The 19,484-nt window shown below is 42.3% G+C and overlaps 1 protein-coding gene across 2 annotated transcripts in view; it reads right to left on the reverse strand.

Moving 5' to 3' along the window:
* The window catches only part of ndst3 (N-deacetylase/N-sulfotransferase (heparan glucosaminyl) 3), a 58,007-nt gene extending 41,952 nt beyond the window's left edge, over positions 1-16,055 (reverse strand). Inside the window, exons 1-2 of one of the 2 annotated variants that reach the window (XM_086033838.1) lie at positions 15,569-16,055; positions 12,392-13,595 (exon numbers count right to left, since the gene is read on the reverse strand). In XM_086033838.1, coding sequence (XP_085889964.1) covers positions 12,392-13,390 — 999 coding nt within the window. In that variant the 5' untranslated portion in view covers positions 13,391-13,595; positions 15,569-16,055. The remainder of the gene's footprint in view (positions 1-12,391; positions 13,596-15,568) is intronic. The other variant, XM_086033839.1, reaches the window with a different exon arrangement.
* Positions 16,056-19,484: the final 3,429 nt, after the last annotated feature.

Genomic DNA, 19,484 nt, shown 5'->3' on the forward strand with positions numbered 1-19,484 from the left:
TGGGAGTTGGTCCAAGTGTGTGCTGTATTAGTGTAGACACATGATTTATACTCCGCAAGCTAACATAGAACAGGAACAGGAGCATAAAAAAAACACAAAAGGATTTAATGCAGTGAGACATACACAAGCACACAGATGATTTTGCATGTCGTAGACAGCATGTTCAGACATCGTAGAAATCCGAATTACGTCAACTACGGAACTCGGTCATAAATTGAGGACCAGTGAGACTGGCAACAGGTTACTCCAAAATGTCCATGTTTTTCAAACTAATCAAATATGTCAATTTTCCCACCCAAGTAATCAGACTGCAGTTACTCATCGGTCTCATATGTTACAATGTTACAGTTGCTTACTTTGATAAGAAGGTGACACCTGATTTTCAACGGGGAAACACCAAAGGCAGTTAACATTAATCACCTCGTGGTCACTCAAGCACGTGTTGTGCATGCAACAAAATTAATAGTTAACAATTAATAAAATACAGGCGTATACCTGATTCTTAAGACCCTATTATTCACTAGAGGTACTCAGCAAACAGCAGTACATTATGGAACGTATATGAGAAGGGAGCTCTATTAAAAGCTTGAAGCGAGACATTGTGAGAGCCTTCAATTGCACATTTGTGTCTGGGGGAGTGATGCCACATATTCGCATGTCACATTTTCAGCATGTTGAGAACTCACACGTCCATACCATACCTCTTAAATAAACAACATAATTAAGATTGATAAATACCAGAATTTTCCCATGACATGACAACTTTCAGAAATCCGAACTATATTTGTTGACCAGTCCACAGTCAGTTTGCTAACCGACAGGTATTAAGAGCGAACATCAGCCAAAACCATCCTTCCTTGTCATTGTCCACCATGTCAGTAAGCTCACATATTTTGCAGTTTGCGTGTACATTATCTGCTTGCAGTTAATTTGTAGGGAAAGAAAAGTGTAGCATCTTGACGAATATGCATTTCTAAATACAATGAATATGAAGTTCAATGTAAAATCTAAACTTTTTTTGATGTAATGTTGAAGTCTCAAAGGCACCTTGGGAATATTAACTCTTTTCCTCACTGCTGTGGTGGCATCTCTAAAAAGATAAACTTAACACGCGGGGTCCTATTTTCGTGCCCAGTGCAAGTCTAGCGAAAAGTGCAGTCTAACTGTGTGTATGGGTGGAATTTTTTTTTTCCTTTGGTAATTTCATAAATAGGCGCAGTTACAAAGGGGCATTTTTTGCCGTTGTTGAGTGAACACAGCCAACTTATTTCCAGGCCAGTGAAAGCAGCTCCACTCATTCGCTGTAAATTCAGGCAGGAGTGGCACGCGTATAAAAATGGGAGCTAAAACAAAAGTGTTGCGCTTATATTTTTGTTGAGGGAATATCTGAATGAAACATCCACCACACATCTCAGAAAAGCACAGAATCTCCCTGCCTGCACCTTAATCAAATTCACCAAAATTGCAATACACCACCTGCGCCACATCTTAGACCTGCTTTTACCTGGTCTAAGGTCTAGTGTACTTTCAGACACCACTGCCACGGGTGTGTCATGGGAAACACCCTTGGTCCGCCGGAATGCCCGGAAATTTGGAGTTGCCAAATTCCCAAACATGGTAAACTAGACTTGACCCGGCACAAAAACAAAGTACGGCCATTTTTACGCCGGGCACACGCGCGCCTCTCTACGGTAATAGAGCCCGTGGTATAATTCTTTAGAACTGGGGTCACCAACTCCGGTCATCGAGGGCACCTGTCCTGCAGGTTTTCCATCTCTCCCTGCTGTCACACACCTGTTAAAACGATCAGGATCGTTATCAGGCTTCTCAAGAGCTTGCTGATGAGCTGATCATTTTAACAGGTGTGTTACAACAGGGAGGGATGAAAAACCTGCAGGACAGGTGCCCTCGAGGACCGGAGTTGGTGACCCCTGCTTTAGAATAATGCTCACTGAACTGAAGTCTCATGAGAGTGAGAGAGAGAGAGCTAAAAACGCGTGCAATATGCTGCTGCCATGTTTAAAACTTGAGGGTCATTTGACATTGAAGGTCCAAGTGTATGTCATATTTGAAAATGCACTGCCTTGGATGTGGAAAACCTGAAAAGTATCAGTAAAATATTTATACTCCAAGTGCGAAAAAAGATGTGTTAACATCGCAAAAAGAAAATGTGTCAGGCAAAGTGTAGGTCTTTGCTGCCATCAAACAGAAGCGTTTGATTGTGGGTTTTTTCAAGTGAGGAATTGATGATCATTGCGAGGCGGCCCCGGGGAAGACTACGAACTGCACCCAGCAATTAAACGTGACGTACCTCTTAGACAGAAACACATTTCGAAAATCTCAGAGAAACAATCAAGTCATCCCCTGCTGGGTTTTTTTTCCTGACGGTAATGGCAGCCGATCCCATTGAGCTGAGGCCTTGAAGCAATACCAAGCCAATCTGTCTCCTGGATGCTGAGCGTGGCGATAAAACAGGCTGTAAGAGAGAAGGCAGCATTTGGCTTTGCGGGAGTAGTGGGCTGGGAGTTTGGATGGTGGCGGCTGGGGGGGTGTACGCAACATATTGACAATCCTAGTGATGAAGGTAAACACACATGAGGATTAGCAGTTAGTGATAGCCCTGCTCTCCGTGCCCAATCCCACAGCTGCATCGCACTGCCAGTGTCAGAAGGGTTGCCAGTTTGGTTTGTTTGTTGGTGTGTGTGTGTGTGTGCATATGCGTGTCATGCGAGATGTTGGGGTTCAAACAGATGATGGTAGTTGGTGGAATTGACATGTGGACAGCTGGCTTGTCATCTACCTGACTAGTCTATATCCTCATTCTGTCATTTTTCTCAAAACCGTAGATGCTTCTATTCAAGTCACCACACTCAGCCCAATATACTGTAAAACAATTCTTATATTCAACTAGTGTCTGCATGACAGCAGAGGTGACTCTTTTATTAGGGACATGGTCCCTCCCAACTCTGTATTTGATATTTTATACAGAGTACTGATTCAGCTGTTAAATTACTGCATAAAAGTAAACTTGGGTTTGTTATCTACACTCAACTACGTGAAACATTGACCTCAATTGTTGGTTCATCACAATTGTATTCTGCTAGCGAAACACAAATATCCATCCATCATAATCTAATATGAATGGAACACAAATATTTTTCAAATGCAAAATTCTATTTAAATTTGTCAAATGAATTCAAACGTTTTCTGAAGAAAATATAGCAATGTTGTTTATTGTCCCTATTATTTTAAACGATAATTAAGGCCTTTAGTTTGGAACTTTTTAATGATCTGCAGACACTGGTTGCATGAACAAGCAATTTTGTTGTACGTTACTAGATTCCCAAAAATGTATGAATTGTACTGAGGTGTAGATCTGTGGAATAACTGGTGGTGTTTGGGCTTGAAGCCACGATGTGCTTCTTTGAGTGGGTCGGAGTAGTTGTGTGTGTGGGGGGGGGGCGGGGGTGGGGTGTGTGTGTGTGTGTGTGTGTGTGTGTGTGTTTGTGCGCATGTTTGTCTCTGTTTTTCTGCGACACAAACATGAAATGGAAAATATGCTAGACTTGCATCTCCAAGTGACTATACTCGAACTACTGTGACCTGTACCAGATTGTTTTTTTTTTTTTCTTTTTTAGTGACAGTCTGAAACAGCTCAATTCCGATTTGGGTCACTTTCATATGTCGTCCTAGATCAGTCCCAATGGACAAGTCGCATGTAGCCGACTTAATTAACTTTGTAATTGTAAAGCAATGTACGTATGTCACCATTCTGCGCAGGCGGAGCGGGAATAAAAACAGTTATGGCGGACGATGGAGAGGAACATAAGCATTGGGAGGAAAGCAAGGTTTTGGATTTAATTGATATTTCAATTGTAAAAGAACAATGCTACACAAGCGCAAATTGCTGCATCGGCATCCATATTTACGTCCATAAACACTACGTTGTGAGAGACGTCGTTTCTTCCCCTGCGCATGCGGGTCACTTTGGGGACACATTAGGTTCACACACCAGACAGTCTGAGGTCACAATTACTATGCAATGCGAACGATTACACACAAAAATCGTATTTCACCCCCAAAAGGTCCGAATTGAGCATTAAGACCTGCAGTCTGAATGTCGCCTTTGTCTCTGCTAGTTTGCGGTCAAAAGAAGAACAACATGATGTCATCTATACAAAGTTGAGCTACATCTACATTATTGCAAACTGCTCTGGCCATGATGATACTATTCATCATGACAGACCTGAAAAAAACATTTTTAAAATTCATTTTAGCAATAGTAACAAAACAATTGAATCCATCCAAAATTTCAACAACATCTAGGACAATGTGTACTTAGTTGGCATGACTCGTTTCTACAGATTCTGCGATAGTATATGTGCTTATTATTATATAGCCTACTTCATAAATGTTGTAGCTGTGCATCTCTTTCCTCTTTTACTAACTCATCTGCTCCTTCAGCATGTATACGTGTAGTCGCTAGTATAATGGCTTAGGTGGGGCTAGGAAATCACATTTGGTAGTAAGAAAGAGTAATGTTGTTTTTTTCTGGAATGTAGCCTTCTTAAGTGGTTTGTGCTTCAATGTTTTTTGTTTTTTTTTTCATTGAAAAACACCACTACGCATGAGATTTAATTCTTGCTATGGATTGTCAAGTGCGTGCGCCTGTTTGTGTAGCTAAGCGTGTAATATGAACACCAGACCAGCAAACTTAAGTGGGTCAGGCATCTCTATTTGATGAGAGAGTTGATGCCAGTCTACTCATAGCTCTCACTGCTCTCTGCCTCTTTTGCTCTTCAACTTGGAGCCAATGCCTGCTTTATATTCCACCGTTTCACAAAGCACTCCATTTATGCATGTTTTTGGATCTGTGAAGTAAACAAAAACAAGCTTGTGTTGTTCAGTTGTTTAATAAATCACAAATTCCAAAAAGACAACAAGTGTCCCTTGCTCATACTAGGCTGATGCCAGGACAGGAAAATTGCCGTGTTGTTTTTTTACTTATCTTGTCTGACATCTCTTGGTTCCTCCAGCTCCATTAAGGATGATACCTTCTGCCATTAAAAGAAATGAATGACGTAGTCTGGACTTGTATTCGAAATAACTTTGTGCTTAATAGCATTTTCTCTTCCTTTTCCAACTCTGCTATGCCTTTGGCTGGGTGACAGATGGATATGGTGTCAGCTCAATTCTGCAGACTTAAGTGGCAAATATGCATCATATTAATTAGCTCTAAAGATTAACTCTAAGAAGGACTGTGCAATAAATAGCGGACCGCTCAGCCAAAACCTTGACTGAAGTTAGGACTATTAGCATATTGTACAAAGCCTTATCTTTAACTTTTGATTTGAAGTCATCGTGAGAACCAAAGTGAACATGAGGACAAAGAGAACTTCTTGTGCATGTCGTTTGTCCTCTAAGGAGGAATTCAGTGGTACTTTGTACCTCAACAAACTAAGGTGTCCTCATATCAATCATAACAATCCATTTTCAGCGCAAATGTAGACAAATGACCATTTCACAAGGACAGATAAATTTGTCTTGTAGTCTTTAATGACTCTACCCACCATGCAGGTTTTTGGAATGTGGGAGGAAGCCGGAGCACTTGAATCAAATCGACACAAGCTCGGCACTACACACAGGAAGGTGTTATCAATTCAAATTATCAAATAATACACCCCAACCCTAAACACATTTCACTGAATTCAATGTAGAGTTTTGTGGCAAACATTGTCGAGTGTGTTTGTGGAATGTGATACATGCTCACCTACCAGTTATGAATAATAAAGTGATTTTTTTCCTTCATACAAAATTCTGTTATGTTTAAAACAAGGCCTGATTTTCAATCTGATGTTCACATGAACACAGGGATTTTTAAAGTAGGGGCCAAACTCTACTATGAATTTTGGCCTTAGTACTGTAAAGTGTTTAAAGTCAAGGGATTTTTTTTAATCTATACAATATAAATTCTACACTATCTCATTTTAAAATAATTTATTAAAAAAAACATAACATTTTCAATATTGGCTTAAGTGAGCTAATTTCATTTTGTGGAATGGCAGACATATACAGTATGCATATGTATATGTCTGCCATTATATATAATGAACACTATTAGTGATTAATGTAACTAAAGGCTGTATAGTATATCTATACCTAAATGTAAAGAAAGGAGGCATCATAATGTTCAATCAAAGTGATTATCTGTTGCTTTTTCAGGCTTCTGATGGACTAGGTAGCATTTTGCTGCTGTTCACACAATGCATGTGTTTTAAAAAATGCTGTTGTGTTTGAACTTGGATTTCTGAATACCAAGAGGGAAGCTTTATGGCCAAAATGATTCATGTACCATGGCAAAATATTGAGTTAAAGTATATATTTACTTGTTGAATGCATTGAATGCAATTTCAGATCGAGTTGAGCGTTTCTGGTGGTGTGTTTCCATTTCTAGTAAATGCATTCCAGGCAGACAGGAATACATGCCGGGTAGCATGGATGAAGTGTTTGAAGCAAAATATTTGCTTCTTTGCCCATTTCCTTGGGGTTTGCAAATGTGAACTCAAAGCGGCAGCACGTCACCGACAGCCAATCGGCATCGAAGATGTCTTTACTACATCGCACGCAGCAAAAGCACAAACAGACACACACGGTGCGGTGAAATAAAAACAATGTAGGACAATATCATTGCAGTCTGTGAGTACCAAGAGGTATACAACACAGCCACCTTCTAATACTGGCCAGGACCGATCCAAAAAGGAGCAGACTTGGAGAACAGGGAGCGAGGCAGTTGGCATACCTGGTGAGTGGACTGACTTGTTTACAGCTTTTGAACTCTCGACCAAAATAGCATTTAGCAGCCAAAGTAACACACCCACTGGCCACCAGATTGACTAGCAATGTTCAAGCGTTTTTTTTTTTGTTGTCAGAGATCGAAACAACCCCCCGTAGTTCAACCACAAACAAACGCATGCGAGACACGCGGGGCGATGTGATATTTCATGTTCAGTTTGAAGCTCGCATTAGACCCGATTTAGGTAATTTCACAGACGAGAGAAGGCCGGCTGGATGGCGAGAGGGACGGCTGCACCACTGTGGGATTGGTGATAGCTGACTGCAATCATGGCCAATCAAAGCGGCTGAAGCACACCTGCACCATGAAGTGGGCACCCCGGAGCCCACCCCCAATCGTTCATTTGCTCTACCTATAGCTGTGCTGCCCAGTGGGATGATTTCAAAAATGTATTACAATGATTCAGAGGGTTTCATGCCTGCTGTTCACATTTCATTAATGAAATACATCCACCACATGTGTGAGCAGACCTCAGAATCTGTCTGCCTGTGCTCCCATCAAATTGACCAAAATTGCATTAACCCATTGAGGACGGGAGCGCATAACTGCGTTTCTACCACTAAAGCCGGGAGCGCTGTTGCGTGTTTCTCCCTTTAAATCCGGGAGAGCGTATACGTCATTTTCTTTTTTTTAAGCCAGTTCTCGGTCGCTTAGCCAATGAAATGCACCTGAATATACATGTGACGGTGTCGTGACTTGTCGGAGGATATCCGGAATTTTGTCGAGGAGTAATGGCAGCACGGTCGATCACGGGAGCTCTGATACAAGTCACGGCAGTGATATAGACGACACGCTTACGGACTTTAAAGCAGTGAAACCATCCAAACGTGATGTATGGTTAAAGTATATGTTCGTAGACAATGATGATTTCAACGTCGTTGTAAGAGAATGCAGCATGATATTTTTTCGATATTTTTTAATTAAAACTAATGTTTCACTTGCATCTTTGATGGAAACAGTAGACATTAATAAACTCATGACAGTGTGAAAGCCAAGCTCAATGTCAATGTCCAAGCTCTCAAATTCTTTTGGAATTATGTTTCTATCTGCCACAGGGGCCGAGATATTAATCATTTTGTAGGTGGCGGAAAATGTCAGGTTTTCAAGGGTGACTCCAAAGACGACCGTAGGTTTTAGAGAGATGTCTCACCAGGAGCTTCAGGCTTTAATGGGTTAACCTAACTGTGCAGCTTTTAAATGTGGTCTGAACAGGCTGACTTTCTGACTCCAAATTATCATTCGACCTGGTGCATGCCCATAGACACAACCTCACTGTGTGTCAACACACAGCCTTGATGGAGACCGGTCTGCCAAATTTGTAAATGCGCAGCGAGCCTTGCTCTGATACAAAAATCAGAATACGCCGGCATTTGCGCCACATCGCAGATGCACTGTCAATGACAATAGAGTTCTAAGTTTTCATGTTTTCCAAATGATTTGAATCCCTGGAAATGATGAGGAAATCTTTTTGCTCAAATGTATGAGATTTGGTTAAATTCTATAATAGAGTCTTTTGCCTCTTTAACTTTTATAAAGAGGTGAGGATAATGATTTTGGGCTTCCCTGTAATGCATATTTTAAAGAAAGTCCATTGAACCTGTACTCAATAAGTGAATCACTGAATGTATGAACACTAGGAAAGTTCCCTTCTTTAAAAGTATCTGACACAACTTCAGCTGCGCAAGGCACTATCCGTCACAACACAAACATGAAGGACATTTCTTTGTTCATCCTGGCAATCCATCTCGACTTTAACTTGTACAAACATCACAATAAATTACTCATAGCGAAGCATTCAGGGAAGAAGGATGTGCTTTTCTGCTTTTCACTGAAGCCAAGACCTTGCCTCATCTAAATGCTTTAGTCCACAGAGCGCGTCGTGAGCAAAATAGTGAGGAGGAGAATATTAAGAGGCCGCAGATAGTGATCAATGACTTGGCAGGGCGGCGGGGGGTGTTTGAGTGAGGAGGCAAACGAGGATGGGGCACCTACTTGATGACAAGAGGGACAAAGGCGCAAATTAGAAAAAACACGAGAGCAGCACGCTCGGATCATTGATGGCACTTTTTGACTGGCATCATCCCTCATTTTGAGAAATGTCATCCGCCGGCTGCCTCCCTGTGAATCATTTTTAATGGAGGAAATAAAGGTGTGTGTCTGTGTGTGACTGCACGTGCGTGTAGCCAGGAAGGCTGTGTGTCAATTTTTTTTTTTTTGTCACCAGATGAACTCGTGGGGTGAGACTAATGAAGAGTGGTGAGAGAAAGGAGTTGGCATTTTAATTGGTCCTCCTCACTCGTTGCTCTTCTTCTTTGTTGGAAAATAAAAGGAGAAAATGAGGAGGTCGGACTACTCAATAATGCTTCATAATTTGATGCAGGGTTATATAAAGACTGGTTTTGAAGGAATTAGTACATTTTGTGCATCTCTCATCTTTGGAATTCAAAAGCAAGCCATTTTTACATGAGGCAAAACATGAATTTCAACACATGCCAAAAGTAATATTTTTTGTACTAATATCCATCGCTGGGCATTTTACTAAAAAATGACTGTCTATTTATCGCGTTCTGCCTACAGCCAGGGTATCCTTCCGTCGTCCGTCTATCTGCTATTTTGTCCAGCCGGACCAAATAGTAATTGCCTATAGACCGATCCGTCTATCATCCGTTAGCGTTCCGTTAGCGTTCCGACTACCAACTTTGACAAACTACCATTTGATCACCCCGTACGTTCCGCTTTGAGGACCTCGGATGCAGCCGACAGGAAACAGTAGCCTCACAGTGGCCAGACTAAATGAGGCTCCTTTTGGGACCTTTTAGGACCATTTTGGACCTTTATGGACCTTTGAGGACATCGGCCGCGGCCAACGGGAAATGGAAGCCTCGCCGCGGTCATTGAAGCCTCACCGCAAAAATGGAACTGATTAATTCAATGCTCATTAGCTGCCACAGTTGTATTTAGTAACGTGAAAAAAAATTGAGGTTAACCAGCATCCCAGAATAGATTGCGTACAACCATTAAGATTCCACTGTATGCAAAAAAAATAAAAAATGTGAAATAATTACAGCGCACAGTACAGACTGATCACTATTGTCACCTTGTCCAACCTTCATCACCTATTTACGGGAGGAGAGAGACGTTTGCTTCTCATCATCATATTTCTATTCCTCCAACTCCCCCCCGCTTCCTCATTTCCCCTCAGCATTTTGTCTCTGTGAAATGAGGAAGTTTGCTGCAAGCTCTTCCCCCTAGGCCCCACTCACCCTCCCTTCCTCCTTCCTTTCTTCCCGTCGTCCTCTCTGTGATTTCCTGCTATCCTGAAGGAGCAAACGCGGCAGCCGCGTGTGTGCGTTCGAGATGGAACGGCTGTGTCTTTTGGTGCCTCCGTCTGTACGTCTCTTGACCTCACCCTCCATACTTCCCTGTCGTTACGTTTCACCACCGGTTCATCCTCATGCATATGTATGTGACAAAGCTGAGGAGTCAGGCTGACTTAACGAGAAAATTCATACTTGAGGGAGCGTGGCTGCTCAGTTTGTGGATAATATGTGTTTGTCTGTGTGTGACGGAGTATAGTTTTACTTTTATCTTATCCTATGTTTGTTTGTTTATGTATGTGTGTATTTATTTATTTTATTCATTATTTATTTATTTATCCTCCCCATATCTCAGCCATCGACAGGTGGGACCTTTTTTGCCAGGCATTGATGGAAAGTGACATTCTGTTCTAAATGTCACAAATTGAAACATGCCTGTACGCACACACAAAAATGTACATATAAAACAGCCCCAACACACCTACCCACACACACACCACGACTAGTCTCCAATCACCTGTGTGAGGTCACAGTGGGAGGATATGAGAACTGGAAAGACACCATTCACACTCTGAATAAAAAAAAAAAGTAAAATAGAAATGTTATTTCACAGACTTCAACTTTTTTCTTTCTTTCTTTTTATATATAAAGAGGGACTTGAAAAGTGACTTTATCATTGTTTTTATACATGCACCATTCACTCAAAGTCTGGACGCAGAAAGGTGAACCAGAAGTCTCCAGTTTACTTGATAAGTTGTTGCTTATTTCGTTTTCTAGAAAAGTATAGTTGCTCGAAGAGGCACTATCTGTAATTTGTTTATTTTGGCTGAAGAATAGCAGACATTTATTGAGTAAAATGGAATCAGTTTTAAACTGTGAAAACATGCCGCTTTAACTAAACTGAAAGATTGTGGGTGAAAAAATTCAGAGCATTTGTGTTTATTCAGACCAAAGCTGATACTTAATGGCTTTGTCCTTTGGACCCAAGAAAAGAATCCTGCAAGCATGAATAGAACATGCAAACCACTGAGTGCTTGCCGCCTACTTAAGAATCATTTCATAAAATGGAATGAACAGGGAATTAAGTTTACACCAAAATGTGTAATTGCATGAGTTTATTCTTGGCCATGGACACTTTAGGATTTAGTGCCTTGCTCAAGGGCATTTTGGCTGCACTTACCTCTGTTACCCTCAAGCGCCATGTGTGTTAAAATCAACATGCTCTAACTAAATGGGCTTTGTCATCCGCATTGCATTTATAATGGCGTACTGAGCAGTGGCAATTCTTTTTCTAAATCCACAAAACATTTATATGATTGAGTAAAGGTATAAACATTTACCTGTTTCACATACATACATATATATATAAATATAGTGTGTATATATACACACACACATATATATATATATATATATATATATATATATATATATATATATATCAGTACATATATTACCCCAAAGCTGTACATCTTATTTGAGATTTAAGCATTATTCCACTGAGGAATTAAGATTAAAAAAAGAAACAATTTTAAACGTCCAATATATTAATCTAACTTGCTATTCCAGCAAATTATTGAGGCTCTTAACCAAAACTGAAGCGATTGTTTCACAAATTTTAGGGTCTCTATCAATTAAATAGTGTTTCTGCGCTGCAAATGAAGAAAGGACTGTGAAAACAATGTAGCTCAAAATTCCTTGTGCTTTTCTCAAGATTGCAACAAACGTGTTTAACTACTCTAAATGTCCATATGGGGAGGCGCATGGCTTTGTATGCGTAGGCCGAGTGTGGCCGCTCAAGCGAGCGTGTGCGTTGAAACAAAAGATGCCTTGAGAGGTTGACTCTCCTTTAGTTTGCCTAAGAGGAGGAACGTGGGAAAAGAGGAATAGGAGCCATTCATCTTTTCACTCGCTCATTCACTCGCTCACTCTCACCCCTCCTCTAACCCTCTTTCACTTGGTGTCTTTGTCCCCATAAATGGCCTGTAAACTCCCATTTAAGATAATTACTCTCTTGCTGTACCGTAACACATATGTTTCACACTGCAGCTACACAAACACACACTGCAATATATGACCTGTCAAATATTTTGCTGAGGTTTTCAGATTTCCGGGGCAACAGCTTCATATTTCTTCTATTTGCCAGCACTGTGCAGCCGTAAGTTACTAGTTGCTAGCAGATATATTCATTCTCACATCTCACACCCACCCCCCGAAATACCTTCACATCCTTGACGTTCATGCGGGTGCCTTCCTTTCCCACAAAAATGTCATCTATATCCACCAGGATGTGCCGGTCCAGACCCAAAGTCAGCTTCCTGTCAGTGAGGTAGGAGATGGTGTCCACTAAGATGAGTCTGTGGAGCCAGTAGTTGAGCCCCTGGCCAAAGAACACCCTCCTCACGCCGTCGTAGAGCCCCATGTCCTGCACTACAGTGGCCTGCAGGCCCAGGCTGAAGCCAGGCCCCGGATTGTCACCGCTGCCCGCCCCTGCTCCGTCCTTGGCCCTGGCATGCAGCACAGCTTGGTAGGTGGAGTGATTGGAGGAAAAGGAGGTCCAGTCCTCGCCGGGTAAGGCCCCCCGGTCCGTGCCGGGTTTGGTTAGGGTGAGGATGGGAGAGCTGGACACCACGCAGCAGTCCCAAAGGGCCTGATTGGTCCTGAGCACAAGCGGGAAGTTTCTGAGTTTGAACAGAGGCGGGGAGGTGTCCGTGGAGCGGTAGAAGCCGATGATGCCCACCCTGAACTCGGTGCAGTACTGATGCAACAGCTGTCTGTTCCATGTGTCTGCATGTGCATACTTGAGGAGGTTCTCATAAATGATGAGGGAATATCGTCCGCGGCCCTTGTCTGTCAAAGGCGGGAGGTCACCCTTCCCTGAGGCTATTTCCATGCGGAACTTGAAGTGCGCAGACTCCAATATAGCCACAATGTCTTGACCCAGCTGAGAGTACTGGGACTCCACCAGCACGAGCACCGCCGGGTCAGTGTGGACATGCGTGTGAGGCGGATCCGGAGGGTACGGGTACGGGAGTTGGCGGTACGGGGACATGGAGAGGGGCTGGGAGCAGGCGGGCTCGGAGGATTGTCCTATTTGCATGGAAGGTGAGGAGTTGGTGAAGAGGAAGTACGCAGACAGAAGCAAGGAGAGGAGACAGCAGGAGGCCAGCAGGAGGAGGAGCCGCCGTAAGTGGCGGCGGAATCGCACGGCCACCGTCATGGCGGCTCGGCCGGCGGACGTCTGTTTCGGAAGGAGCGATTTGTCGAGTCTGGCGATGGGAGAGCAAAGTCACTCAGGGGTGCGTCATGTGACCATGGCAGGTGGAGACGGCGGCGGGGCTGGAGGTCCAGGCACACATGTCATTTTTGCGAAGGGTAGTGGGGACGTTCCAGTCTTCACATGGGCAGCCAGTTGTGATCAATATCTGTGAAAAGGACAGAGGAGTGAATAGTAAGGTTGAGTGGTGCACATTTGTCACCGCTGGCAGTGGTGGGAAGTAATGAAGTAGAAATACTTTCTTACTATATTTAAGTAGATTTTCAGGTAATGAAAATTGGTTCATTATTTTTTTCACCTACTGCCAAGACAAGACCACACTTTAGATCTTGATTGATTGATTGATTGATTGATTGATTGATTGATTGGTTGATTGATTGGTTGATTGATTGACATCTTATAAGGTGGAGCGAAACAATGGCAGCAACACGGAAGTGTATAAGACAGGAAACATTAAAGACGATGGCACAACATATATTCGCCAATAATTGCCTAGTTTAAAATAATTGCTTAATGTTGTTGGCTAATGTGTCTTGCGCCAGCCTTCAAAAACATGATTTATGTTACAAAATTCTCTGTCTAATCTGAAACACACGCGCGCGCACACACGGAAAGCACATTTTATTTCCCATGTGCCAAGTTATCAAAAAAGTATTGTCATTAATTGGCAGTCATTTTTACTTTTGTGTTTAGTCTGTACTTTTGAAACATATTTTTACTGAAGTAGAGGAGACAGATCAATACTTCTATTACCAGAATCTTCATTTGCACGGGTATCTTCACTTCTTCTTGAATACAGAATCTGAGTACTTTTGCCACCTAATACGGGGCACAGCTGGTATGTACACATATGACTGAAAACAACTTCTATCCTGAGGGCTTACTCAACACACACACTTGTGACACCCCAGCAAAAACACAACTCAATAAACAACAGCTGCCATGCGTTAATATGAGGGGAGGTGGACGGGAGCACAACTAATCAGTCCCATAAAGCTCTGCAGAGATTCCCTCTAATTGCAGCAAACTCTGTGCACTTCTGTCCTATTTCTGAACCTAATCATCTAAAGTACCACAAAATTAGAGTTGGACTCCTTTTGCCAGGAGCGCTAATCTGAGGGTAGCCCATGACAGCAGAAAAAAAAATTGAGAAAAATTAAGCAATAAAGACAAGGAGCGAAGACAGAAAGAGAGAGAAGGGAAAAAAATGCAGTGAATTATAGAAAGAGACAAAAAAGGATTAGCATCTTAATGTATGTGCCGGGAGCCAGAGAGAAGAAAGGATCCCACAGCATATTTTTCGCTCCCCTTTCTCACCATTCTTCTTCACCCTTTCTACAATTTTAATATGAATAGCATTTTTCCCGACACTTGTTCTCTTGTTCTTCAGCATCAGATGAAACAAATCACAGAGGAGGGAGAATACTCCGAAAGCGGAAACGTTTAGTCTTTATAGCATCCATTAACAAAGTTGTCTTGATTCTCTTGATTGGCCCGTACGTGAGGAAACAAAGTTTATACACTTCATTGATTCTTCACCAAAAGCAGAAGAGGAAATGTTGCTTTAAAAAGGGAAACATTGATTGATCAAATATGATTGATTTAAATTTTCAAGCAAAAACATTAAAATAACCTGTTACTCTTCAGGTGTAGTGTCATTGGATGTCACACGAGGGCGCTAAAATTAAAACACAAAGCTAATATGGAAGTTTATTATTGGACTAAAATCTGTATTGAGTGATGGAAGAACAATATGTAGGATTTTATTGTTTTAAATTAAAGCTTTTTAATTTTAAACAAAGTTTGTTTTTCTAATTGAAAAACCAACGTTCAGGACTTTGATTTGGTTGGTAGTTAAGCCACTTATTATTTAAATAACATACATTCCATTTGAGTGAGAGACATTTCATGCAAACCTGACACCTACAGTTGCTAATAACGGAATGCAATGAACATAGAAGTAAACTACGTCTATGCTGTTGCAGATGCAGCAAAGCACGAGTGCAACAATGCTGAATAAACATCACAGAGCAACGAGGCTCGTATGGGTAAAAGAACGTAAACAAACAAATAAAATCAGGTGAATGTATCTCCATCCACCGGTCTCGAGGACCCGCTTACCTCTCGCCGGGGTTGAGGCGCTGCTGCCCGGGGAGGAGGTTTGTCGGAGGACCGGTGAGCTTGATGGTGCTCCGTGTGGGTCCGGTGCTCTGGTCTCCGTGGCGCACCTCCCCCGTGTGTTTTGGATGCTGAAGCCCTGTGCGATCCTCTCTCTCTCAATCTCTCTCTCCCTCTTCTCTCTCTCTCTCTCTCTCTCTCTCCCTCTCTCTCTCTCTCTCTCTCTCTCTCTCTCTCTCTCTCTCTCTCTCTCTCTCTCTCTCTCTCTCTCTCTTCCCCCTCCGCTAGAGCAGCAGGGGCAGCCACCCGGAATGATGCGCTCGCCTCCCCCTTTTATCATTCCTCTCCATTTATCCCACTCTCTGCCTCCCGACACGCTGCTTCCTTTTCGCTCCCGCCAAGTTGCCTTTATCTCCGCTTTTAAGGCTGGAGATTGGCAGCGAGCAGACAGACAGCCGAGCACCGATAGTAGGCTGTCCGTTAACGACTGGCGGCCGTGCGTAAAAAGACCGTTGTGGAGGAGCGCCTACACACAGGAGGAGGCTCGACTTGTGAAGGAGTGGGAGGGTCAAGGCTGGTGTGGATGATTGACACAAAAAGACCCCCCCCCCCCCACACACACACCACCATCACACACACACACACACACACACACACACACGCACACCCCCCCCCACACACACCCCTCCAGTAGCGATCACGGTCCCCGTAAGAGCTCACGGCCCGTTAGTTGACGTGAGTGGGATGAAGGATGTGTCATGGGTGGATACACACCAGTGCGAGTTGATGGCGCGCTCAGTTGATTCCCCCCATTGCACATGCGTGTTGTATTACTCAAAACATTGTGCCAGGAGGGTGGACACGTTTGCAGTTCTTCAAAATGTTGGAATGATGCGCAGTGGCGGTCTTGAATGGCGCCCGGTGGGATATCCCACTTTGACTACGCACACCCATCCATTTACAAGCACCTCTCCAGAGGAAAAAGAAACTGTCAAACCCTGGTTAAGGTAAAGCACAATGACAATAAAGCATAAGCAGCCCGATAATCAACACGAGGACTACCAGGATTTTGATACTATTAGAACTACGAGAGCAGTCATTTTGACTGATTGCGCTTTGTTGCGCTCTGGCAATGACGTAATCGATTAAAACGATTATTACTCGCTGCTTGAGTGTTTAATAAAGATATTTTGTTTATTAAAATTCTGTTGTGAGTGTATTTCAATGCAAATTATGTCATATAAATGAATGAGAAACAATTGGTAGAGTGCCTATATTGTCCCGTGCGGCTCTCGCGCTGCGTGCGTGTCAGCTGTTATAAAATACAGTTGGTTTGGAGCCGAAGGAAATTATACACGTGTCGCAAACAGCATTACTGCACTTCACTTGAAAGAAGGGGAACTAAATGGGAAGTATGGCACACAAAACAACTCCATCCCAATCGAACTCTTTTTTTCCATGGGGGAATTATGTCAACAAGCACCACATAAGCTCATTATTTATTTATTTTGACTGTCTGGCATACACTAACAACAATGTCATGACTATCACATCTAACAGCCTTTTATACTACACGAGACACGGCTCCTCTTGGAGATGTGGCTAAAATGGGGCCCTTTGGCTCCGACATGAGTCACCCCTCCCCTACTTATATAAGAACTTCATTGCCTTTGTTATCCAGGACAATTGTGACTTGTAGTTAGCTTGCCTACATTTAGATAGGCCTCAGGCACGGCCACATTAGAATGCCTCAGAGGCGCTGTGAGTGCATGCAAGTCATGCACACAAAAGAGTGGGATATATTTTAGCATCAGATGATTTAAGAGGATATACTGTATTTTCGCTTCTCGAACAGGTAGATGTTACAAAAATAACGGCTAAAGAAGTACGGTGTGTATTTTTACAGGTTATGTTCTTGGTTGTGGACAGTAGACAGATGATTGGGGCGAGGTTTCAGTGCATTCATCGCACACACCCACAGCGTTTGAAAGCAGAGGGAACAGCTTAAGTTTCAGACTTTTGAAGCCTCGTTTTATATACTTGGCTTTTTAAAAAATAATTCATATTTGGCAGGATTGTTAACACACGCTTCTCTGTGATGTGTCAAATTTACAAGACATATCTATTTTCAGTTTACATGGACTATTAAGAAAAAACATATCTAATGTGCTTGTACTGAATACTGATCAACATTTTTGACCTATCTGCTGCCATGTTTTGAATGAAATTGTACCTGTGCAATCATTTCCAAAATTGCAAAATTAAGATAGCCTCATAAATTAGCACATAACTAGCAGACCTTGGTCGGACAAAATTATATGGTTTGGTTGAACTTTTTGTTTTTCTAATACAGTATGCAGTATTTTATTCTCATGTGCCAGTTTTACAGTAAGCTTCGAATGAGCGTGAGCAAATGCACAGCTTAAAGCAAGCACACTTTTCCCCTTATTTAGAGAACTGAGCAGGCGAGAGAATACGCACAAAGGAAAACTTGCAAAATTGTGTTTTTACAAGTTTGTGTGTTTTAATACATTCAAATATGTTTAAAGTGTGTGTGTTGTGTGTTAAAGCTATATTGTTGTCATCATGGATGAGACTGGAAAGTATCCCCACCACGATAAACAGGGGTTCACTTTACATTAATAATTTTCATGCCACTGTGGCCCCTTTGCTTCCTTTTAGGCCCGCGAGTGCCAAACGTCTATCTGCCAGGCAAAGCATGTCAGTCCAGCAGGTTTAACTTGATTAGGTGTTCCCGCTTTCCCTCCTCACTAGTTCATCAATCTCCCCCAAACCCATTTGCACTGACACGCACTCTCTCATGCACCTCCAATGGAGCTAGCGGGCCCCCTCATTCACATTGTAATGGCCGCACAAAAGAGCTTATTCGGGGGGTGTGCGTATGCTTTGAGAGAGGCCCAGTTGTTAAGATGAAGAGAAAGAGGTGGGGAAACATTGGAGCCTCTGGCAAAGTTGTGCACTCAGGAAAGAGAAAAAAAATATTTGGCTATTAAAGTGGAACCTTTTAGGTCGAACAAAATCCAGTCGTGGATCAGAAATCTGATTTGTTGAAATTCAGATTTGTTGAAAGTCCCAAGTGAATTGCCAGATCTGAAATGGACTGCCCACCACTGAATTTTGGGCCATATATTATACGTCAAAGCCAAACATTGGAAATACTCTCACTACACCCTTATTATCACCCTTTTTAAATAGTATATTTAGAGGATGGACTCAAAACTATCCAGGGATACCTTCGTTAGGGCGGGAAAGGTGCAGGTATGGTACCAATAAGCTGTACAAGTCAAGTGTAGTAGCATGTAGGTATGGGGCTCCCCGTGCAACCCTATTTTTAACTGTGTAGAGAGCTTTTTTTTTTTTCACACTCCATATAATCATCTCAACTCTGAGAAAGAACCCCTTTTGACAGTGGTATCACCTAACCTTTTATATAGACTAAGGGAAGAAGACATCACAGTAAAAACATCCCTACTCAGTTGCTGTGGTAATTACGCAGCAGTGCTGAGAAACGGAGCTTGAATGAAATATAGCAGCAAGAATATCATGCCCTACAAGAATGGAATTCAGAGATAATGAAGGTTTTGGACTGGAGTGTGATTGTGTTTGTATGTAAATGAGTGTCAGAGGGTGAAGTGTAATTAGAGATGTTGTTCCGCCGTTTCCGCCGTATTACAATGAGAAGCACTTCTGCTTGGCCAAAACTGAAAATGGCAAGCCAAAAAATACTAAATGAAATGATGGGTGTGGACTACTGTAGGCAGGAGTGTGTCAACATCTTTGTGAATGATAAATAAGCATACAGTATGAGAAAATGTTCTGACAGTTTGGTGTATTATACAATATGTCACAATGCGTCAATACATTTGATCTCATTTCAAAGCCTGTTTATTTTCTTTTA

Source organism: Filicampus tigris, chromosome 6, assembly GCF_054856515.1.
Source record: "Filicampus tigris isolate MCC_2025a chromosome 6, RoL_Ftig_1.0, whole genome shotgun sequence".
NCBI lineage: Eukaryota > Metazoa > Chordata > Actinopteri > Syngnathiformes > Syngnathidae > Filicampus > Filicampus tigris.